Here is a 25,000-nt window from a genome sequence, read left to right on the forward strand (position 1 = left end):
ATAAACCATTCTGAAGATATGTTAATTTCATTTTGACATATCTAAATAATGAAATTAATTTTATCTTTAATGTTTTGCTAGCATGGCACGCCAAACTGTCATTTATAGATTTTAAAAAGTGACCAGAAAAAAAGAAATTCATCACAATGGTAGGAACATTTTAAAAACATCTTGACAGAGAGTTAAGTACAACGCCAGCAAGTTGTTGACATTCATGGATGATGGGAGTTGTAGTTTACCAGATAAACTACTATTCCCAGAAGACACTGTGCGCCTGTAAATGCCCATTGCATTGTGACACCAGTAGCATCAGTACATGTACACTGCTTGATATTGCATGTGACACACTCGAATGTCCTAATTCATACTAAAATCTAGGAGTTCTATAAGCAATGTAAATCGGTGTAGTTTTTTTATAAACAATTAGTTGCTGGTTGGATAGTTGGAGATCCCTGAGGCCCGGAGTTGATAACCCCTGGTTTAAAGCACACAGTCAGTGGACAGAACAAGAAAAATACACAAGAATAAACTGTTTTGATATAAACCAGACAAAAAAGAAAACCATTTTGTCAATACAATATGTTTATTTTATATATCTCCTTGTCATAGTGATCATCCGTTCAAAACACTTTACAGTACAAACTCAGATTATTTGGCATGTTACGTTTACAGCACAAGTGCTACAAATAAGCAGTCATATTTCAAAATAAATACAAAAAAAAATCTGTAATTAAACAAACTATAACCAAAACAATACATTAAATGAATGTAAAAATAAGTTAATGAATTAAATTGAAGCTAACAAACCATAGATAAAGGACTTACATTCCACATATTTTACGTTTTTATCATTTTCACATAAATGTAGAAGAACTGAAATGTTTTAAGAATTTTGATTGTACATCTGCGGCATGATTGGAATGAGAAGGCATAGGGTTTCCAAGCTTGTGCACTGTGTAGGTGGTAACCAAGGAGACTAACTTTAGAACGGGCCTGTTGTCTCCTTGGTTACCAAAGCCTCATGCCTTTCCAATGAGGCCCCGGATGTATTGGTCTCTTGCACGCCTGAGTTAAAAAGATTTTATATGTACTGCATCTTTATATATGCACTGTTTTTTTTTTTTATTCATAGGGCCTCATTTACGAAAGGGCACTAAATTTAAGGTGGAGGTAGCTTACTGTGGCATTCTTACTTGTTGCTCCCTCACTGAAGCAGGCAGACATGCAGATGAGAGCCGGAATGGAGGCACCGAGACAAGTGCAGTGAAACATGCCAACACGGTGTTCAGTATTTATTAACGCATAAAACAAAAAACAAACAATAATGTCATGTGACGCTACCAACAATGGTAGCGCACAGAGGACGGTTCAGGACTGTAAAAACACTAAAAATAAAACACAATACAACAAACTGTAAATTAAAGGTGCCATGAATCGGGCTCCTGCCACTCAGCATTTGGGCTAGACATTCCTCCCTCCCAGTCCTTCGGCCATGAAGCTCCACCCTCTTTGACGTGGTGACGTCACAGAGCATGAGCAACTGCTCTGGCAACCATGGCTGAACTGGAGACAGCAGCACTCCTCCAGTGGTTGGCCTGCCTCCTCAGGCTCTGGGGGCCGAAGCTCCTCCTCTCCGAGGTTCGGCAGGACATTTTTCTCCGTTGCTGACTTTCTCTTTTTTTTTCTTCTCTGCAGCACTGCCAGTGCTTGCTGAGCATCATCATAGCTTACGCTTGCCCTTGCCATGGTAGGTGGAGCTCAAGATCCACTTTCAGGCATTCTCAGCAACCACAGCACTTCTGCTCTTGTCCCCCCAAGTATATAACGGTCTTCTCTCACCATCTCTGGGCCGTCCGCCACTCGGAAGCTAGGTCCCCTCTTCAGCGCATCGCACTCTGACACCATATGTGACAAACTTGCGTGTTAATGGTTAATGAAATCAATCTATTTACAACAATTAACCCAAAAATATATAATAAAACTACATATTTCCCATGTGCAGGGCTTCCGCCCTGCCACACTTACGCTGACTGAAAATAAGCGATCAACAGACACAGCACTCAGTAACAGGACAGGCAGAGGCAACGTAAAGTGAAACTGCACTGCTTACCTTTTCGTTTTAACATGTATTCATTGTCTGATGTAAAAAAAAAAAAAAAAAAAAACTTTTCCTTTCTTCTTTTAATCCTTTAATTATACAATAAAAGTAATGCTGTGCAGTGGCATATTTTTATTTTTGTTCTTCTTACTTGAGAAATATTGATTGAATGTATATATAATTTATTTTTTACGGTGCAGCCTACCAAGTGAAGAGTCTTAACTTAAATGGATATAATTATTTCATTGATCATTTGTTTAAGTTTAACAAATTAAGTCGATAGGATGTGCTCAATTTTTGTCTGCCTTTCTCTTGCCGTAACAACTTTGTTTAGAAAATATTTTATGCAAAGTATGTTATTGACGTGCTCTTGAAATCTAAATGCTAAATAAAGTTGTATGCAGTGCATTTTTAAACATACACTGGCAGTGTGTAACAGTTAAGTTTATTAGAATAAACTATAATGGCCTATGGTTTTATTTTCTCTGTTGGCTAGCGGAGAAACGCGTTAAACAGCTGAATTGGGGTAAATGTGATCTATTGATCTACCCCTTCTACTACGCACTGGACTTGCCTCACGCACCATATTACTGGATTCTCAGCTGATGCGTTATCCTTGCACTATTGTACTATTACGAAGTCGTTGTAGATATAAACTGTTGTAATCTTAACTTGTTGCAACCTATTTCATAATGTATTTTAGTATTATTATTATTTGCAGTTACTGTAAACGACAACTGTATTTAAATATGAATCTTGCATTATAACCCTGTGCTACCCTGTAACTCATGTAAGTTGTCTTAGATAAAGGTGTCTGCCAAATAAACTATTAATAACAATATGAAAAGCAGAGTTGTAACAAGTCACCAAAATTGGGACTCGAGTCGAGTCACTGGGGAGTAAAGAGTCGAGTCACTAAACTGCTCGAGTCGAGTCACCAATCTGGCTCGAGTCACATAAAAAAAATACATAAATCTGTTAAATACAAAATTAGGATGCACAATAATGTGGTCGTACTTACCCCATTTATATTTACCATTAAAAGTCCACGGTCTCTGCTTTGTTGTTGTCTTTCCATTTTAGTGAATTGGATTTCTTGATCTAGTTATAAGCACATTTTGCCACTGTATAAAGACCGCCTTTCTCTGTGCTTAGTTGGGTTGGGTGTTTAGTAATGAATGATACCACAAAACAAAGAACATATCTAAATATTTTCTCACTTCTCAACGCTGACACTCCCCCTTATAGTTCTGTTTCAGATACATTAACCAAATGAAAGGAAATGTGGTGGCATTTAATTTCATGTTGAGATATTACTTCAAGGTTTTAACACATTGGAGACAAATAGAAAAATAAAGAAACTGAGTCAAAATTTTATAGAATTCAGTTTTATATAATTCTCAGGTAACAGACTTTGTTCTACATATCTCTCCTCATAGTGTAAGCTGAGCTATGGAGTGTCTTTTTCCATTAAATGTCAATTAGACATTTTTAAGTAACAGATACTGTTTCACAAAACCACAAAACATAAAAAGTGTCTATTTGAGTCTAATGGATAACAAAACATAATACTGTACTGAAAAAAAAATACAAAAACAAATGAATAATTTAAACTTTCTCTCCGGTCTCGTCTTATACTTTAATATAGAGATACAGATATACATTTTTATTAGTTTGCATTAGCTGAATACTGTAAACACTGTTTTATTCAGAATTGGATTTAAAGGGAAATTAAAAAATAGCTACAAAGCACCAACTCCCTTAAGAGATATGATCTCCCTAAATAAATAGATAAAATACATACATTAAATAAAAAGAGAATAGTGAGCACCAAATACTTCTAGATTATTTACTTTTCAAGCTTTCACAAGGCAAAATTGTACTTATTAGAAACGTTTCTCATACATTCATTACCTTTATTTGTGTGCTGCAAAACCTGGAAAATAACTCCTAATCAGTGCTTTTTCTGCTGTGTTGTTTAATTTGCCCTGGCATCGACTACATACTCATTTTGGAAAAATACTGCTGTTGTGCCTGAGCTTTTAATTAATTCAGATTCTCATTTTAGCCGTTGAAAAAAAACTCAAAACCTGTGTAAATTAGTGGCAGTTACCGGTGCTATATTTTGAATGCAGTTTATTCATATTGTCGTTTTTACAGTGCTGGCAGGATGCAGCCTGCTTGTTTCTCTCCCGGTCGACTGTATAATTATTAAAAACGAACACCACTGCAGGTACTTTTAGTGTACTCTCCATGCTGTTGTTGCTTTTTTTGTGTGTCTGAGACAAAAATCACTATTTTCCTCAGAATTGTCTGTGTTTAGTGATCAGAAATCTGTCTTTGCTTCCCACCTACACATTTTGATTCAGGGGCTCCCTGCTGCTTGTGACGTTATGATCACAGACGGGTGCTATAGCCTAGGCTGGGCTGGAAAGGTGTTTTCTATTTCCTTAGCAATGGTCTTAACAACCATGGCAAGAACCTGTTTATGTGCAAAATGACAAGATCATTTTGTGTGTTAGAGAGGGGCTGCATGTATTGAAAATGAAATAAGTTTGTTATTGATTTTATCATATTTGAGAAGCTTATGATGGAGGATTTTGTGATGCATAAAATAGCATTGCCAATCAACTGTGCTACCCAGAATAAGGATTTGTCCAAAATAAGAATGATTAAAATGTTACAGTCTCAGCTAATTAACTCAGCTAATGCTCCGTAATGAAAATCAGTTTTAGTGAATTTAAATGGGTCACTAGTGCACCGTTTGCCCCTTTATTTGTGTTTCAGAAAGGAAAACTAGCCAGAAACAAGCAACTAGGAGCAGTTCAATGAACATTCTGAGCTAACTCTTGATAGTTTGGTTACATTCTGGGGGCTAACATGGCATGGTTGTAAACACAACGGAAACCAAACCCATTGTCTGATAATCAGTACGTTTTCTGTACTAAAGCGTTGGAATTGTTTCTCCAGGTGACCTACGAAGCTCACAAGGAATACCTGGCCAAGATGTACGAGGAGTACCAGAGACAGGAGGAGGAGAATATCAAAAAGGGGAAAAAAGGAGGTGTCAGCACCATCTCAGGCCTGTCAGCTCAGGCCTCTGGAGTGAAAGGAGCCATTGAGATCCGAGAGATCGACGACAACTCTCAAACCCAAACCCCCGAAAGTGAAACCGACTACCCGGTGACCACGGACTCCAGGAACCTGCTAGCCGAGGCTAAGGTGCCAGAAGATGGGCTGATAGCGCCGGAAAGGCAGATGAGCGGTGTGCGAGTGGAGGTCCATGATCTGTTGGTGGACATCAAGGCGGAGAAGGTGGAGGCAACTGAAGTGAAGCTGGACGATATGGACCTGTCCCCGGAGACATTGGCTGGAAGACAAAATGGCAGCTTGGTGGAGGTAGACTCCCTCTTGGACAACGTCTACTGTGCAGCCGTAGAGAAGCTGAAGAGTAACGTCAATGGGACCCTCGTTCCCAAGCAAAGCGAAGACAAAGACAGCGGGCCCTTGATAACACTGGCTGACGAAAAAGACAGCGTCCCCAACAACAGCAACTCATTTCTGTTCAATAAGGTTCCGAACCAAGACGAGAAGCTGCTGCCTGAGTTCACGTCCAACGTCCCCATCGTGATGCCGAATTCCCAGGATGCTCATGTGCACACCAGTGCCAGCGATGACTTGGGTCTCCTGGCTCACATGACGGGCAGTGCCCACCTTACTACTTCAACAAACATCCTTGAGGACAACGAGTTCAAGATCCAAACGACTTTGGCCGAAATAAGCTCCATTGCAGAGGCTGCAGCCGCATCCAAAGTGGCCGAGTATGCAGATATTGCAGGCCCCGGGGTTGACTCCGATCCATCTGTGATCAAAACAGTGGGTAGCGCAGATGCTGCCAGTACCATGTCAGATACAGAGAGATCTGATGACGGCAAAGATAAAGAGATCAAGAAGATCCAAACAACAGCTACTACTACCCAAGTAAGTTTACTTGCAAGACAAGAATTTTGCCAAAATATATAGTATAGTGCATAGGGCTATTCTGCACAGACGCTGACAGTCTGTGTGGATTATAGGCGTTTTTCCTTGGGCAATATTTATCATTTGTGCTCAAATAAATCTCTTGGTTTGTTTGTACGCGTAAAGTGTAGAACTGTTGCTCGCATATTTCAATTCTTATTTATCAATCTTGTGTAAGGCACTTGTGCGCATGTTTCTAAGTAATAGGAGTTAATAAATCTCAATCTCACTAAAGTTGTTTGCATGTCGAAATATGCTTTTAAAACGACCCTGTATAGCCATATGTGCCCACACTGCTGTTTTGAAGAATAAATTAATTGTAGGTTCCGCCTCGTCTTTTAGCAACAACATTTAATATACAGACCGGCATCATATAGAGCATGCACATTAATTGAATGGTACTGTTTTCTGGTCATCAAATTAAATCGCTCCTGGTGCTTTAATTGCTACATGAGTACAGTCTGTAGAACTGATCACATTGGGGAACCCAGCTAATGAATGAAAAGCCCTCTTTACTCCAATCTGCTGTCCAAAACCCGGCATCAAGGCCCTAAAAGAGGCTTGTGAAATGCCAATTATGTCTCAAATCTGCATTTGAAAGCTACCAATGGGCAACCAGCCAATAATAGACAGAACTTGAATATGTGCAGGAATAGGATTTGTGCTGTTCATTGGTCTGTGCAACCTTTGACCCAACATCTAGCACAGTTCCATTAGGACTACCTTTGGAAAGCAGTATCTTATGAAAAGTTAATCTGTACTTGCTGCGAATGTCCTCATGATCCTGAAACACTCTCGCGGCAAAAAGCAGCTTCAGCAAGGTCTTCCAGAAGTGAGAGATCAGCCATTTTCAAATGTAGTGTTGTATTACCATATGTGAATTTATAGACAAATACATTAGTTCTTAATAGCCTACACACCTGCTGCAACTTATCATATTAATTTCTTCTTTAATTAGCATTGCAAAACTGAAACAAGGGAGTCACAGAAACATTACCTTCTACTTATTAAGTAATAGTCATGGTGGTGTTAATTGCATAGGGTCAATATGACCCAAAACATAAGATGTACCTAAATTCTGAACATAATGGGAGGGTTAAAGTGTGTTTTTTAGAAGTGTACGTTACTGCTGCAGCTGGTATTGTACTTTTAACCCTGATGGCCATCCCTACACGGATTTGCGGAGCTTACAGAAAATGACAATGGTTTTGACATCCAACTCCCCCACAAAAAAAAAAAAAAATGTCTGATTTGATATGCTTTTATATCCACCGTCTGCCTTCCTCTCTGATCTGTTAACCATTCATTTGGAAACAAGGAGCTTGCAGGTCAAAGAGTGGAATCGCATGCTTCATTTATACTCTAATTTCTCTAATTGAGTCTGAAACTTCCTGGTGGAAGTTACGTTAAGACAGACCATGTGGTGCCCTGAGTGGCTCATGCACTAATGCGCTGCCGCTGGGAGAGCAGGATGAGTCACATAATATATATATATATATATATATATATATATATATATATATATATATATATATATATATATATATACTATATAAATAACGGGAAGCCTATTCAACTGCATTATATAAGAGTTAATTGATTCATTACAAGCTCCAGTGCATCTTCTGGTTTCTGTATGTCGAATTCAAGATGTTCAGTGCATTAAATACAATTATTTGATGTAAAATGAAAGTAAATATCGTAAAAGCATGCTTTAAAGTATGGGGTCATGGATCTGGATTCAATCACAACCACAGAAGACATTCATATTGATTGTGAAAATATAGCCCCAGGTTACCAAAGTTATGAAAACCAACATCAGCATCTTTGTCTTTGAAATAATGTTAAATGCCAGGAACAGCCCTGTTCTAATGATGTAGATGGCTTTGATACTTGCACTGCCACGTTTAGACCAATTGAATATATTCTGCTGACTATTTGAAACTTGAAGCAACTTTTTCCTTCTTGAAGCTCAATTCTTCCAGTGAAAATGAATGTGTTTTTACATGGTAACTGAGGTGCTAACGCTTCCCTTTCCTTAGGCTATCCAGGGCCGTCCAGAAAGCCAGATGGAAAGGGACCTGAGGGTTGACCTGGGCTTCAGAGGAATGCCAATGACAGAGGAGCAGAGACGGCAGTTCAGCCCTGGACCTCGTACCACCATGTTTCGAATCCCAGAGTTCAAGTGGTCCCCCATGCACCAGCGACTTCTTACTGATTTACTCTTTGCTCTGGAGACTGATGTCCATGTTTGGAGAAGGTGAGTTTTTCAGGACTGTGGTGGTAAGAGGCCTTTTACCTAATTTTCATATTTCATATTGAAGTTATTTCATTCTAATGTAGTGGCTATTGGCTCAGGTCTTCTCTGGAGGGCACGTGTTCAAAACACTAGACCATCTCAGTTAAACACTTCTTTATGAATCATTCTAAATAGAATTGATTATGGAAACTGAATCATCTCACCCACATAAATGACATATGGGAGTTTGCTTGACCAACCCCAGGTATTGATTCTTCTCAGTCATTATTTACATTGTGTTTGTGAGAACTGATTAAAGTGGATCAAGTAATTAAAGGATCAGTAAAATACTGATTTCTCTTTTACTGTTAGCAAACAAAATTAGCAGGAGCACATTTTCTGGTGATTATACAGAGATTCTTTGATGCCTTCATACTATATCAGCAGTTATAACTGGGGTTTGCTAACATTTGCAAAAATGTAAGGCGTGCCTCTGATGTTCCCAGTGTGATGTGGGTTAACTGGTGGGAATATCCAAATATATTTGAGCACAGTACTGACACTAAATAGACACCACACTAGCTGTGTGAAGACTGCTTACCCAGTGGATAGACAACAGTAAGTGCAAAACATCTTTTTGAAAGTAAATGTGATTACTCGTCAAAAATGGTAAAGTTATTTAAAAAAAAAAAAAAAAAAAAAGCTAACAGAGTGATAACGTTTGTACTATGTGTGCTTTTATGATTGATTTCATCTTAAGTGTGTGACGGCATACCATATTGACCAAAGTATAAAAAATGTGCTAAATCAGCCCAGAATTGCTTTAAAAAAGGAAAAATGGCAATTAAGATTTGGCACCCATAGTGGCTGTAATATATGATTGATAATGTGCATAGTATATCACTGTCTTGTATGTGCTATGTTATTTTAATCTCACATACTGTAGAAGGGTATGGATTAGTCAACATTTATTTTAGTACTTTTTTATAGATCCCAAGGTGAATAACAACTCTTCACAATTATGCCAACAGTAAACGTTGCAAAATACGCAAATCTTTATCTTCAAAGTCCATAACAACTAATATAATAGTTTAGTGTCCTCTTTAGAATCCATTAAAGAGTAGAACAGTTTTTGTCCTGAGCTTTTACTCTCTCATTAAAACTAGCAACATACTTCTATAATAAAAGACAATAAATCTGTTTCATAATTAGAACTGAAAATGACAGTGATATTGTTTGAGAAACGTGTTAAGTTGTGTTACATTTTTATACATTATTTTTTTTAAATAAAACACGTTTGGGTTTTTTTTGTGTGCTTTGTTTTTTTCAGCCATTCCACAAAATCAGTAATGGACTTTGTCAACAGTAATGAGAACATCATTTTTGTGCATAACACCATTCACCTAATTTCCCAGATGGTAGACAACATAATTATTGCCTGTGGAGGAATATTGCCGTTGTTATCTGCAGCTACGTCCCCTTCTGTAAGTAGCACAATCCCCATCTTTTGACGCATATCCCCATCTAGTGGAAGACAGCAGAACTGCATGTTGGAGGGTTTTATGAAACTGAATGCACGTCTTGGGAATGGTCAAAGAAAATGTGACACCATCTTGCTTAAAATCGTTTTGTTAATACATGTTGTTAATGCCTGCCTTTAATTGACAGGATCATGCAAAGGCTTTGTATTGAACCGTATAGCTTTTGTTTAAATGCTTCAGAGAAAGGAGTGATTTCTGAATAGTATCCTAAAAGGCAATGCGATTTCTTTTGATTTTAATTCTCATTTTTTCCTGTGTTGTTTTGCTCTGTTGTTCGTTTTGTCTGTTGCATGTCCAGGGTTCTAAGGTTAGTATTGCCGCTGTAAGTTTCAGTTTCTTATATTTTATAATGCACGCACATTTTCATTTGTGCCGTTTGGCATGTAAACATTTGGCACTTTAATATTTTGATACATATAGTGGTGTGTGTGTGTATATATATATATATATATATATATATATATATATATATATATATATATATATATATATATATATATATATATATATATACGCACACCAAGTTGGCTAATCTCACATTTCTACTTTATCTGTGAACAATCTGTATCTGTGAAAAAGCTTTTTTTAAGGGTGAACTGACAAGTTAATGCTACTGAGAGTTGCATAGTTTTTTTCTCATTTCTAGTGTTGTTTTTGTTTTTCTTAACACCATTTAAGCCAGCTCCCTGTTCTTTTTAAGGAAGCTGTATAGTGACACTCATTCAGGTTGCTGTTAGTGTAGCTTCCCTCAGAGTAGCTGAGGAACCCAGCAGCTTTTACTGAGATGACTTGACCTCAGCTCACTCGCTGCAAATGTAGCAACACAAATATTTATTAATAATGCGTTTATAACTGACGATTTTCAAGGCTGTTTCCTTTTTTGTTAACATGTAAGACTGAAACAAGTGATTGCTCACAACCATTCCCAAGGGAGGCGTTAGCTCGAGTAGTTGCAAAGAGTCATGTCATTGCCCTATTGTCTAACAGTGTAGGCCCTGTTGGTGAGGTGGGTGATAGTCATTCAAATCAAAATGGGAATAACTCCTACATGTACTGTATTCAGTCTGCTTGTGTTTTTCAGAAATAACTACCACCACCCCCCCACCACCCTCCCCCCAAAACCAAACAAAACTTTCCTTAAGCTAGACAAATTTTAGTTCTTCAGGACACTTTAAAAAATACAAGCAAGGTGCAGATGATTGTATGAAGGAAACCAATTTATATATCCTTCTACAACAGCTTTGTATTCCAAATTTTGATGACCGTGGTCCAGCCCCATTCTACTGTGTGACATTGAACAACCTAGAGATCCGTTCTTTGACTTGCTAGTGATTGTGAAGGGTGCTGGATTCAACTCTGCATTAGGGGCTAATCTGACCACCAAACTCACCAGTAAACTGAGTTTTGAAACCAGGCCAGTGGTGAAAGGAGAGAAAGAGTTGCAAATGAGCCTGATGCAGGTCTTTCAGTGGTAGAGATTGGGTCACGATGCGGTCATCGTGAATGTGATCACTGTTAACAGTCTATGTGGAATGAGTTCCCAAGGACCTCCAGTTTCTTGATGACAGGTGTTCACAGCTGAAAACCTCCAATGTAATTAGATCTGATTGGCCCCAATCCAGACATGGAGACGGAACACCCCTTTCCCCCTTTAGTTGGATGCTTCCCTCTTATCAGGATTTTGGCACACTGGAGGGGCAGAGGTGGGAAACTCACACTGTGGTTGCCTGTCTGTGTTATACTCCACTATTAAATAAATGGAGGACTTCAGTTTCCAATTATGTTTTGCCTTGCGTCCTGTCACACACACGCACACACACACACAGTTATGCATGGCCTTTTTTAAAGAAAATAATTTACTTCAAATATTTTTTTGTTTTTTTCAAATAGAAAAATGGATCTGAAGACAAAATTACTTTTACTTGTCTTGTTTCACGAGTTTGCTGAATTTGGCAGTGTTTGTGGTTTTAGACACATAATTTTATGTCCTTCTGAAATAAAACTGTGTAGTATAAATAATGGGATTTTGGTTTTGTTTGCACAAAATTCTGAAAGAATAGGAAATGGTAGCCATGTGTTATAAATATGACCAGGATATGAATTTGGGACCACTTAATGCTGCCTGTACTGTTTTAGACTGTTTATTTGTAAATTAGATGAGGTGTCCTATCTTTTATTTTTTTCTAAAGACGGAGCTGGAGAATATCGAAACAACTCAAGGCATGTCGGCGGAGACAGCAGTCACCTTTCTCAGCAGGCTCATGGCCATGGTTGATGTGCTGGTGTTTGCCAGCTCCCTCAATTTCAGTGAGATTGAAGCGGAAAAGAACATGTCTTCTGGAGGCTTAATGCGACAGTGCCTGAGGCTCGGTCAGTCTGTGCATCTGACTTGTAGACATTGTGCATTTAGCAATTACTTCCACGTGAGGGGATCTCGAACAGCCTTTAACTGAACTCTAAACTTGCACTTTCCTAATTTCTTTCAAAACAACATGTTATTTTTCAATGCATTTTCATTTCAGTATTACCTGGTATTTTTTTCCCTTTTAACACTTAAGCTGAGTTTTACATTTCTACATACAAGTTTAGTTTTTTGTCATCATATAGTGTACAGCTAGCCACATTGATGCATCATAAAACACCAGGGACTCCTTTTCACAGTGAATGCAAACATTTTCCCCACAGAAGCAACAATATTAATAAAACAACTTAGTTGCAGGCAGGGTCATTATTGTTCAAGCTGTTTCTTGCTATTTATCAAGCATTGAAATGTCTGCATTCCTTTCAGAAATAAATGAAAATATTTACAGGAAGTAGGAAAAATATAAAATCTTGGAAATAGGAAAATACATTGTAAAATAAATATTGGAACCTCTGGATTAATGCAGAACAACTGTATGGTATATTCATTTCCCCTTTTAACACTGAATAGATAATCAGTCCCTCTTCAAAATATTTGCAAGATTTTTAATGAGCACGGTGGCTGACAAGTGCAGTGATACTCAAAAATGCTCCTTGTCTTACCTATTTTCTAAGAATGCATAAAGACTGGGTTTAGGTGATTAATTTCCCATTTTGTCAAGACCCCCTTTTTGCTCATGGTGGGACTCAAATTCCAGTGTTTGAATCAGGGATGCATTTCATGGAATGTCACATAGATATCTTGAATACTTTCTGAGATACAGACCATGGAAGTATGCTACCCTCTGATCAACATCAACCATATAAAACACTCCAAATTAGCTATATGTTTTTTGCACATGAAGTATTAAGGTTGTTGATAGCTATAGACATGAATTACAGCAACACCTAGAATTATATAAACCTCAAAAATCTAGAGAAAACACAAAAAATACACTGACCACAGGTGTCATATCTTCAGAACTATTCCAGAGAGGCCAAACAACTTTTCCCATAACAGAAATCTAAGATGGTGAAGCTGGAGCACACTGGTTGATTGGACATGAAATGGCTCGTCTTCAAATACAAGCAAATGCTTTTAATGAGTAATCCATCTCTTAAGTGCTGTGGTATCCCAAATGTTATTAATTTGCTACCAAAGCACATTTGAATATCTGTTCATTTTCCCCCAAAAAATGGGTTACTGCAATAGGGACCTCCAAACCAGTTGTTCTGCATTCATCTGTCTGTCCCAATTATTGAGGGAAGCTACATTTATTAAAATGTTATGCCTTTCAAGAATAAACCCAAATCTTGCTTGCGTTTAACTGAATAAAATGTCGTTTGCCAGTGTGTTGTGTTGCTGTGCGGAACTGCCTGGAATGCAGGCAAAGACAACGTGACAGAACGACAAAGTCCTCAATGCCAAACAGTAAGACTCAGGAGAACCTGCAGAGCACGAGCGGGACAACTGCTGCCAAGGTAATCTCGCTTGCCTACTTCTGATACATCCACAACCTGGCTTTCACGAGAGGTCTACTTGTCTTCACACATATCCAGTGATCTAGAACAAGCTGCTAGAGAAAGGGTTATGTATTGCTTTTTGTTCATGATTTGCCAGTGCACTGAATTTAATAGCTTCAGAACAGTCATGTGATGTGGGGCTGTTAATAAACACAACAAATTACAATAGAACTCTCACTAATGCCAACTGACCGACAATACGAACCAAGACATCATTATGAAATGCATGCTAATAGCATCTGCAGAAACCAAACGCCATAAAAAAAAAAATTATTTATTTATTTGGCAGACATAACATACATAAATTGTATTTTTACAAAAGTAATAAGAAACAAGAAGAAATTGTTGTGTTATTTAAAAGCATATGTAGATAGATACATGCTGTCTACCAGTGATTGCATTTTGTTTTTGGTGCCCTCTAGTGGTAAGTTAAAGTGCAATCTTACATTTGAAACATTACAAGGGGAATCACCTCATGTTAATCTTACCTCAATTCCAAGGGCTTTCCCCTGTCTTGGTAGCCCCACACATATCATTTTACGAATTACTAAAATTGATTTCTTCATCCCAGAATCCTGGCATAATACATGTTTGAAATCCTGGGGGTGTCCATTTTAAGTGTCTAAGTTTGGTTCATTTTAAAGCTTTCCTGCAACAGGAAATTAAAACACCAGGGGAGTTTAGTTTAAAACTACTTAAATCAACTATATTCCTAAGTATCAGCTGAAACCTACTAAAAGTAATTATATATACTAAACACCTTTATACAACAAAGGGATATGTGATAATAACATAAATTGTACATATGTTTACAAAAAAAACAGAGATTGTGCAAAAAGGGGATTGAAAGATATGTTGTGTATGTTTTGCTTTAGACCACCATAGAGAATGTCCCCAGTAACCTTTCTCCTATCAAGGACCCTGACAGACTGCTTCAGGATGTGGACATTAACCGTCTGCGGGCAGTAGTCTTCCGTGACGTGGTGAGTCTTTACGAATGTGTGCTTGACCTGGGCTATTCCAGTATTGCATTGTAAACAGCCTTTTTATTCTCCTAGCCAATCTTCATCGACAAAATACTTTAGTCTGCGTCAAGCACCGTGTAATAGAAGCGAAAGCATTTAGTGATTTTATAACCAGGCTCTGAATATGCTGCCAAAATATCGTCCTCATAATACAGTGGTTTATAACTTTTTTTTTTTTTTTAATCCTTGTGCATGAGTTATGGAGTGTCAGTGTGATGTCTAAGAAGCATTTAACTATGTAAGGCAAGGACAGTGCAGATATTTAAAACAATATATTAGTTATAAATGGTTAGGAATAGAAGATTACGTTACATTTCATCGTGTAGGTTGATTTTATTCAATTCAGCCTCAATCTGTGATTTGAATACTTTCTTTTAAAAATGTAGCTGCATTTCTAGTAAGAAAATGTTTATTAGCACATTATGTTTATCACATGATCATGATTTTTATATATATATATATATATATATATATATATATATATATATATGTGTGTGTGTGTGTGTGTGTGTGTGTATATATATATATATATATATATATATATATATATATATATATATATATATATATATATATATATAAAAAAAATGTGTGTATTTTCAAATGAAACCTGCTGAATAATGTTACATTAACATAGTGAATTACATACCTTTTTGTAGTCCATATACTAACAAAAAAATGATAAATTGAAAAACGTGACATTTTCGAAATCTAACATGATTACTGTACTATTATGGCTTTAGGTAGACTTTGCGATATCATTTTGTAGTTGTAGATTACATGATAAATAAAAGATCTAAATTCTGTTCATAAGTTTTTTTTTGTTTGTTGTTTTTTTTTTTTTTTTTTTAATTCTATTTCAATCATAAAATTATAGCTGTTGTGAAACTTTCATCCATAGCTGCATATGTATATATAGTACAGTAATAACATCACAGGCTGTCATTTTTGCAGGATTCTATTTAGAATTAGGTATATTTGCAATAACTATCAGCTCTGTCTTACTACAGTGAAAAGATCTGAGCTATTCAAAGTTTCATGCACAGGCACGAGGCAAGTAAGGATCTGAATTCATTTCATTTGTAAAATACATGGTGAAATGATCGGAGTCCTTGGTGCAGTTTGTGTTTGTTAGCTGGCCCTTCTGGTGAGTGTTTATCAAATCTCTGTTGAGGGGTTTCTGTCTCTGTTTGCAGGATGACAGTAAGCAGGCTCAGTTTCTAGCGCTGGCAGTCGTCTACTTTATTTCTGTATTGATGGTATCAAAGTATCGGGACATCCTTGAACCGCAGAGGGAGACAGCCAGGTCTGGGAGCCAGTCTGTAAGGAGTATCCGTCAAGAAATCAACTCGCCAACAAGTACAGGTTTATATATAAATATATATATCTAAATATGTTTATTATTATTAAACTCAAGAGGATGCCCTTCCCTTTTTCAAAGTGAGTGTGACTGGCTGACTAAACAAGGGTCTTTTGCTAAATATCCACTTTTATCAGGGACATTCCCTCTGAAAATATGTCAAATAGCTGAAGTAGTTCTAGCTGTGAAATATTTGATCTGCATTTTGAAAAAGGGGGAAATCTGTCTTTTGTAAGATTTAATGACAAAAAATCTCTATCAAAACATAAAAAAAATTTTGTTGGTGAAATGTGTCAGAGTTTGTAATGTAATTGTTATACTACTACTTCTACAGACTACAAAAAAAAGCCAATTCTGAATCTGAGAATGTGTGTCTGTCTTAATGTATGCTTTTAGTTTTTCTTTACTTTATTTTGTTAATAACTTAGTTATTAATTTAAAATATATGTTTTAGTATGAAGTGTCTAGTCAGATTAACTTAATCGAGCCAAGCACCACTGTTTTTAAAAACCATTGCATTCAAACCAAAAACAAAAGTTGAAAAGTTTAATGAGTTTAAAAAAAAAAAAAAGAACATAACAATGACAAGACCATTGAAGTGATGCTGAATGTGACTGTCTATTTCAAGCCAAGCGTGCCAGCAGGGAGCCATCATGCTCTTTACAGCCACGATCTGTCACTGCTGATTAGCCTGACACTAGACCACAGAACAATAAGATCATAGAAGAGATAAATAAAGCAGCAAACCCCTCATAAATCGGAGTGAAACAAGAATTTTTTGGACAGTGTGGCAGATGAGGTCACAGCCAGAATGTCTCTGGTGAACTAAAGCCCTTATTTTCTATTTCCAAATCTGCACTGTTTGGCCTCATTAGCTGCAAATGACGAATGCTAATAAAGCAGCAAGGCATCTGGGAAGCAGCTACAGTAGCTGGTACTGGTTGGGAAGAAGGGTCACTACAAGGCCTGGTAAAATGGTCTGCTTTTGTTAAAAGACAAGACTCAGTACTCAGGAGGACAGACAAGCATTGTTATAATCATTGAATTAACCTCATCCTTAGGACTCTAATGTTATCAACTGATGTTTTATTCTTTATTCATTTGCTGGTACTTGTAAAGCACCAACAGTAAATATTGGATTTAAATGTGTGTTTTTCTTTTACTAGGAGTGCAGGGAGGTAAATAATGTCTTTATTACACAGATGTCTGGTTCTACAGTTTCAATGGCTACTTAGTGGATTACATCAATGGGTAATAGGCCCTGATCAATGTGAATTTAGGTCAAATTTCTTTGGGTCTTTCTTTAAGTCAGATCGTTAAATGTTATTTTGGGCATCTAGCATTGATTCAGTGAGAACCTCACTATAAACACAATTATAGAAGCTAATGCTGGTACATTTGAATAGTTGACTACTTTAGTCCTGACAGTAATGTGTTTTTTGAAAGCCTTAATGATATTAGGATCCATTTATCACAGCCTATTATCAGAGGTGCAATCACAACAATTTCTGTTAAGGGAAGGCCGTTATGTAACAACATTTATTACATTGAAAAAAAAAAAGTATGCTGCCCAATTCTATTTTCAAAGTAAACTGCAGAAAAACTGACTTACATTGTACCTCTGCCAAGTAACATGTTTGCTTCAGTCCCTCCCTAATATATCAGTTGCCACTGAAAACAATACATACCAGTTGAATACATTGAATAAGCTGAATGTAAGGTTCTTTTAGTATTTCTTAATTCAGCTCTATAGAGTGTTTAACAGTTACGAACAAAGTATTCCATAGAACTATTTTCTCTTATTTTAATTAATAATAGTACACTTAAAATACAATCCACAAAACATAGCTCTGTCTTTTTTTTACAATATAAAAATGTAATTGAAAAGCAACAGCCTAGGCTTATAATGGTTAGTATGATTACAAACCACACATCCATGTTCACTGTACAAGTAAAACACTCTGGATTCTGCAGTGTGATTTTTCCCTTGGATGCAACACAAAAAATCCTCTGTTTTTATATATATATATATATATATATATATATATATATATATATATATATATATATATATTATATATATATATATATATATATATAGACACACACACACACACACACACACACCAATGCAATTTATTTGTTAAAATTCTCTGTGCATAGATTGTTTTTACAAATCCGGTCTGTCTGAACTGTATCGGCTATGTCAACCCAGTGCTTACACAGCTTTACTAAGGGGGCTCCGACACATCTCATCTCTCTTATTCTTCCATCTGTTCTCATCCTTGTACACTACCAGCTTTAGTGACCCTGTGTGAGTGCATTAAATATACGATGGGGGATTGAGACATTTCTCAATGTTTAAAGGCATAGCTTGTGCATAGCTGAACACATCAGGGCAGGGCGCTTGTGGGCTAACCCTGAGCAACAGAAGATCTATTCCCAGCTCTGCCTGCTAGACCAAAATTCCAGTTTTGCCTGGAGAAGTGTCAATAGTTTTCTATTTTCTATTACTAAATGACAGAGGACACCGCCCTAAAGGACGAACTGCAATTCTGGTCTTTCGGACTGCTGAAAAAAATAGGAGCACCACTCTATACAGTGCTTGAAGGGCATTTCCTGTAAAATGGATTATGTGTGTCTCACTAACATGGCAGGGCCCAATTATGTGTCACTTGATGGAGCAGCCTCTGAAGTGGTTGTGTTAATGCTTTATACAACAGTGAAAAAGCTGTCACACTGCAAATGGAAATTCTTTCAGCATTAAGGAATTTTACAGAAGGACTACTCTAGGATAACTGATACTGAAAAATAAATAAAAATGCATGTGTGTATTTCTTTACACGTCTGCTGTTTTGAGTAGTGTTGTCGTTCCTACACTACTAGATCAGTCTGTAGTTCTGTGTGGATTTATCTTTCCTAGATCTGTGCTGACAGAAATGTGATAAATATGTATCTGTACATACGGTTTTAAAGACCTGCATATTGTGTGTAATGGTGAGTTGCCATTTTGCAATAGCCTTAGAGTGAGGTACTGTACAATTGTGCATACATTTGAATTTTGTTGTATCAATCTTTTTTAACCAGATATATGGGATAATAAAATAAGAATGTGTGTTGCAGTAGCCATGTGTAGGTAAGCAGCTAATAAATATTGACAAGCATTTTAAAATCCCTGAATTTCACCAGGAAATCCTGATAGACTGTTATTCATAATAGAGGGAGATCTTAAAATGTTCTCCAAATGAAAAGGTACTCTGCTTCTCTGGGTGAGAGGGAAGTTTTTGGTACAAAATGTCAGATAGAACTTGTATCCACCCACAGGTCTATGTTAACGTTTTTGATGTTCAAAAACACAACAACTTACTTTTACTTTGTGTCTGTGTTACTTGAATCCGGTAATTTTAATTGTATTATTCTTATTCTTATTGTTGTTTTGTTTTTCAGAAAACCCTACCGCTTTCTCTGAGAGCATTAAAGAGAAAGAAACCCCAAGCCCTTTCGAGGACCTTCACATAGAGAGCTCCCTCCCACACACGGACTCAGGGATTGGGGAGGAGCAGGTCTCCAACATACTGAATGGCACAGACCTAGAGACCAGCGCAGGCCCTGATGCCATGAGTGAGCTCATCTCCACCTTATCCTCCGAGGTAAAGAAGTCGCAGGAAAGCCTCCCTGAAAGCCCCAGCGAAATGCTCAAGCCAGCCTGCTCCATATCGAGCATCAGCCATGGAAGCAAGGGGATCAACGTGAGGGAAATCTTAAAGAGCCTGGTGGCTGCACCTGTTGAAGGTGCAGAGTCTGGGCCTGAACCTTTACCCTACCCAGATCCAGCCGTGAAAAGAGAAGCACAGGCTATTCTCCCTATGCAGTTTCACTCCTTTGACAGGTAATGAGACCAGTAAACAAGCTTACAGCTAAAATGTTATTCAACACACTATTTATCAGACCTTTTCATTTTAAACGTTACAAAACTAGCAACAAACAACTCAAAATAATAATACAAGTACTACAGATGCCACCTAAGTTGTTTTGTAACAATACTGATTTTGTTGGGGATTGCACACTGGAGTGAACAGGGATGTTGGTCGCTAAGTTCAGTCGTAGCATCTATGCATCATACTCCTAGTTCCTACCTCTTCTCCTTCAGCTTGTCAGCTTCTTTAAAAAAGAATAGGCTAGTATACCAGGTAGTGATATCTTCTATTTTAGTACTGTACCACCTAGCCATTCATAATCAAAATTAAAATATAAAAATAAGAATTCAGAATGAAGCCCATTTCATCTGATAATCATCAGAAATATCTTTGTCACAAAAAATGATCTCTTGATAGCTATAACATGATATACTAAATTGAAATCAGCTTGTTGCTATAGTGGCCTCTTTAGTCCAGTCGGTATTCCTGGCATACAGTATTTGAAAACAACATTTAATAGTAATGATTCATGTTATAAGCAACATGTGTAGTGCTAATTTATTATTTCTCAATTGGTTATATGAATTGTAGTGTTTTAAAAGAAGCTCTGCCCAAATATATTCTCTTCATCCATTAAAGGTCCAGTATTTAAAAAAAAAACAATGTTTGTAATAATTTGCAAATTAACAATTATTTTGGTAAGTTTATATTCCTGTTTAAAACCATTACTACTTGCATTAATCTATTTTTCTGGAGTCCAGGGGTGACCAACAACAAATATCCTAACTAAAATTACACGACACTAAATAACCATGTTTAGTACTGTACATTTTACATCACACTGTTAGAAATTGTCCAGCTGATACCCCCAATCTAAACTCTGGCATACTGTTGTCACCCACCTAAGCTCATTCTAGTGATGCCACTGATTAACTGTATCACTGAAATACAGATAAACCTTTTAGCCTATTCAACTACAGTACCTGGTGGTTTATACCGATCATCTAGGCGTCATTATTTTGAAAAGAGGGCAGTTTGGATAAGGTGTGTAAATGTATTGTAATTGTATATCAGATATATATATTGTACTAGGCCCATCTCAGAATGTGTAGCCACTTTAAATGGTACAGTTCGTTAGTTACAGTTAGTCAGCTGTTTCACTTGTAATAATGTCAGCACATATATTAGCAAAATGGAATTAAAGCTGCAGTCCCTTGTATATTTAAACTGTCACATTTAATTTACATCCATGTTTCCTTTGCACCTTATGAGTGCATCAGTCGTTTCTATGAGGAGGCTTGTTTACAACATTTAGAGTTGAGCAATGAAAAATGGCGGCAATATTATTTTCTGGCCTGGCACAACCACTAAAAGGTACAAGAGGTTTTCAGTACTATAGTATAGTATGCACTTTGAAACTTCCCCATTGGCAAACAAGCAAGGTAACAGTAGAAATAAAGACAATACAGTTATTATAGATTTATGTTGTGCCTCTTCTTACATTTCACCTTACCCTTACTGCTAGTTATGCTTTTAAAAAATAAAATCACTTCACATCCAAATTGGATTAATTACTGTCCTCATAGCACTGTGATACATTAATAGGATCAGCAGAAGCAGCACAAATCAGGCATTTTCTATCATTCTTTTATTGGCATACATTTTTGTGATTTGGTTTCAAGTAAAAGAGGCTTTTAAATTTGAATATCTTCGAGGGAAGCTGCCCCAAAAAAGAAGGATGCCCCCACGCTAATGTATATATTGAATCACTTTGTGATCATTGTTTCCTGTGCCTGTGTGAATTCTTTAAGCTCAAGGCTCTGGAAGAGAAGGTAGAGCAGATCTGGATTGTAAGAACAATGCTTGCTCTGTCTTTAATGTATGCAGCAAGTGGAGTACTTTTGAACGTGAATGATGAGGTGATATTGATGAAAGGAGGAGATTAAGGTCTCGAGGGCGTTGATGACAGATTAAACAGAAGCGGCCCTCTGCCACACAGAGCCCAGGCCTGTCGCCTTCACCGCTCAAACCTGTAATGGGAGGTGGCAGCCTGAAATGAGTTGCCACGGCAAAGTGTATTATTTTTGAAATGCTTTCACACAAATCAGCAAGCGCCGCATCCAACTTTGTTTTATGCTTTAATGTCATCAGGAGGCACAAATTGGTGTGTCTAATTGTTTGCCACCTGCCAGCGAAATGAGCTGCCAGTCCGGACAGAGGCCTTCGATTGTCTGTCAGCCGTTCAATAGATTGGGAGTGACAACATCAAAAATTTCCCTTCAAACTCTGAAGCTTTGAGCTGCCTTCCTGAGACTCCTCTCTCTAGTGTTTCAGGACAAGCGCATTTTTCAATTAGTGTTCAATATAATGCTGCCTCTTGCCTCATCTGTCCTTGAGTGATTGCACTATGACCGATCTAAATGGATTTTTTTTTTTTCATTTTGGACAGCTGCACATAAAATGCAATAGTATCTCTTCACAGTTGCATTATAAAGTCTTTTGCAAGGAAACAATATGCTGGTGCAAAGAAAACTGCAGGAAATAATAAAAAAAGAATTGGTGAAGCATATTGTATTGAAAACGGTTTACAGAAGATCATTGATAAACCCCACAAATAAGTACAGGCTTTACTTTATAATTATTACATTTTCAGTATGTGGTTAATGCTGTTAGTTAAGAAATTATTGATATGTTATCTGCTGTAAAACATAATCTAAACAAAGACTAGTAATGGCTATTAATATTTAATATGTTTGTGTGTTGTGTGGGCTACCATGTAGTCACACTTCATTAATGATAAATAATTTATACTGCCAATAAAGATCTCTAAATTAGTTATGAGTTAATAGTAAAGCAGGTCTTAATATAAAGTGTTGTTGACGTGTGTAGTATAGATAGCTGGTCTTCACTTGTTAAACATTTTGGAGGTTAAGAATCCTGATCTGTGATAATATGAATAACTTGTTTCTCTTATTGAGGCTATCTGGACTGTAGTCAAGAAATTAATAGAAAGAGGGCAACAGAAGACTGAAGTCAAACATTTCTTTCTGAGCAGTGGTTAGTCTTTTCCGCTGGAGACGTTGGCATGTATTTACAGTCAATAAGACATTGACTAAGACTGAGGAAACTTAATATCTTATACAGTCTCCATTGTCATCAGAGCTCAGAGCTGAAGAATATCTCAGAGGTACGTAAATATTTCAGGTCAGCCAGTCATTCTACTCTTCGAGCATCTCTTAACGTGGCCTGTCAGGTGAGATTACAAATCTGACGTCTGTAACATTCTGACATATCCCACTTGTCTGCCAGTTTTATAAGTTTATTGCAACCTCTCTGTTTATCAAAAGTGTGCTTGCAGGTTGGTCTTCCAGATGGTACAGTAAAAACATGGTAGTATTGGGGAGTTAACACACCCGTTCTGGGCAGTACAGTTTGGGAAGCGAAGAGTCAGCTCCCCGTAACTGCATCCCCCTTCTCTGAATGGACGGCTTGTAGAAACCCTGCACTCATTGGTTGTTTCAAGTGCCCATTAAAAGAAAACTATTGACCTTATGAACTAGAGTGATTCCACCTATCACTGTCCTATTATATTTTTATTTTTATTTTTTTAAACTTGAAGCAGCCAATGATAGAGCTAGCAGGGAGGGACTGTAGTTAAATTGGAACCCTGGAGATCGTTGACAGAGCCCAGAGACCCTGAGTCTCCGTGAAAAATTAGGCAGGTATGTCTCACCTTGCAAGCACCTCACTGCCTTCACGAAATATGCTTTCCTGTTAAATGTACTGCCTCTGCATCTTAAAGAACAATGTGGAAGTCTGCATTTTTCTTTATTGGTTTGCATGCTGCGAACTAGTTATGTGAACCCCTGGTAATGTCTACCAATGCCATATCAATGATACAGACCATGGATCTTCATGTTTGGTACACATGGCTGTACTCCATAATTCTCTATAATAGTGGTTATTTTTTCCACAGAAATAGAACCGTTTCACTGCCAAATTGTGTTAACCTCTGGCCAGATCAAAGACCATGCATTTTTTATTTTAGCTTTATTTTATGATCCTGTCTATCAAAATGCATAACATTTGTTAAAACCTTGAACTTTTTGTCAATACTTCATACATATATCTTACAGTTTACACCTGCTACTCATTTTTTTTGACAAATCCATATTTCATGTTTACCAACCAGTCTAGATGCCATTCCCCCTAAATTATGCCCTCAGGGATGTTTTTTATTATTTTGTTCACAAAAACACTGTATTCTAATTTTATATTTTAACTGTATGTATTATTCATCTACAAAAGGGTTGTCTGGTAAAACAAATAGCATTGTTAAATACCCAATTAGTATTTAGACAGAAGATTTTTTTTTTTTTTTTAAAGCAAGTAACTGTATTCTCCTTAGTGCTTTTTTTCCCCCCATTTTGTCAGGACCCTACTTAGAACCATTCATTTCCTCTTTCTTTTTTTGTGAAATCTATTTACCAAGAAACAATGTTTAAAATACTTTATTCATATGACAAACACTGGTGCCAGAATTGAAATAACATCTGACAGAAGGGTTATTAAATCTTCGCAGGACTGCAGTCAAGAGGGTGCTTGATCTATCACAGAGAATCATTTCAGGTGACACTGAAATATAATCTGCTTCTCCTCCAACAGTTACACTCCAGATAAATATGATTTGCTGAGAAGGGAGTTTGTTTTCTTTGGTCCCTGGAAAACCTCTAGGTAATGAGGTATATGTTAGCCAAACCTAATCCCGTTCCAATCTAAATACAGAAGACGTATACAGTTGGTCATGGCTCATACAGTTAGTGTTTTACAGAGCTTCATGGTCATCAATTAAATAGTTTAAGGAGCTCCCAAACTG

At 37.1% G+C, this 25,000-nt stretch overlaps 1 protein-coding gene across 1 annotated transcript in view; it reads left to right on the forward strand.

Annotated features, from left to right (window-relative positions):
• LOC121302609 (neurobeachin-like) overlaps positions 1-20,223 on the forward strand; it is a 45,150-nt gene extending 24,927 nt beyond the window's left edge. Inside the window, exons 8-17 of the mRNA XM_041232613.1 lie at positions 1,696-1,703; positions 5,049-6,079; positions 8,161-8,378; positions 9,688-9,841; positions 10,197-10,220; positions 12,088-12,268; positions 13,650-13,780; positions 14,698-14,805; positions 16,044-16,206; positions 19,655-20,223. Of these exons, the coding sequence (XP_041088547.1) occupies positions 1,696-1,703; positions 5,049-6,079; positions 8,161-8,378; positions 9,688-9,841; positions 10,197-10,220; positions 12,088-12,268; positions 13,650-13,780; positions 14,698-14,805; positions 16,044-16,206; positions 19,655-20,100 (2,464 nt within the window). The 3' untranslated portion in view covers positions 20,101-20,223. The remainder of the gene's footprint in view (positions 1-1,695; positions 1,704-5,048; positions 6,080-8,160; positions 8,379-9,687; positions 9,842-10,196; positions 10,221-12,087; positions 12,269-13,649; positions 13,781-14,697; positions 14,806-16,043; positions 16,207-19,654) is intronic.
• The last annotated feature ends 4,777 nt before the right edge of the window (positions 20,224-25,000 follow it).

This window comes from Polyodon spathula, chromosome 30 (genome assembly GCF_017654505.1).
Source record: "Polyodon spathula isolate WHYD16114869_AA chromosome 30, ASM1765450v1, whole genome shotgun sequence".
Lineage (NCBI taxonomy): Eukaryota > Metazoa > Chordata > Actinopteri > Acipenseriformes > Polyodontidae > Polyodon > Polyodon spathula.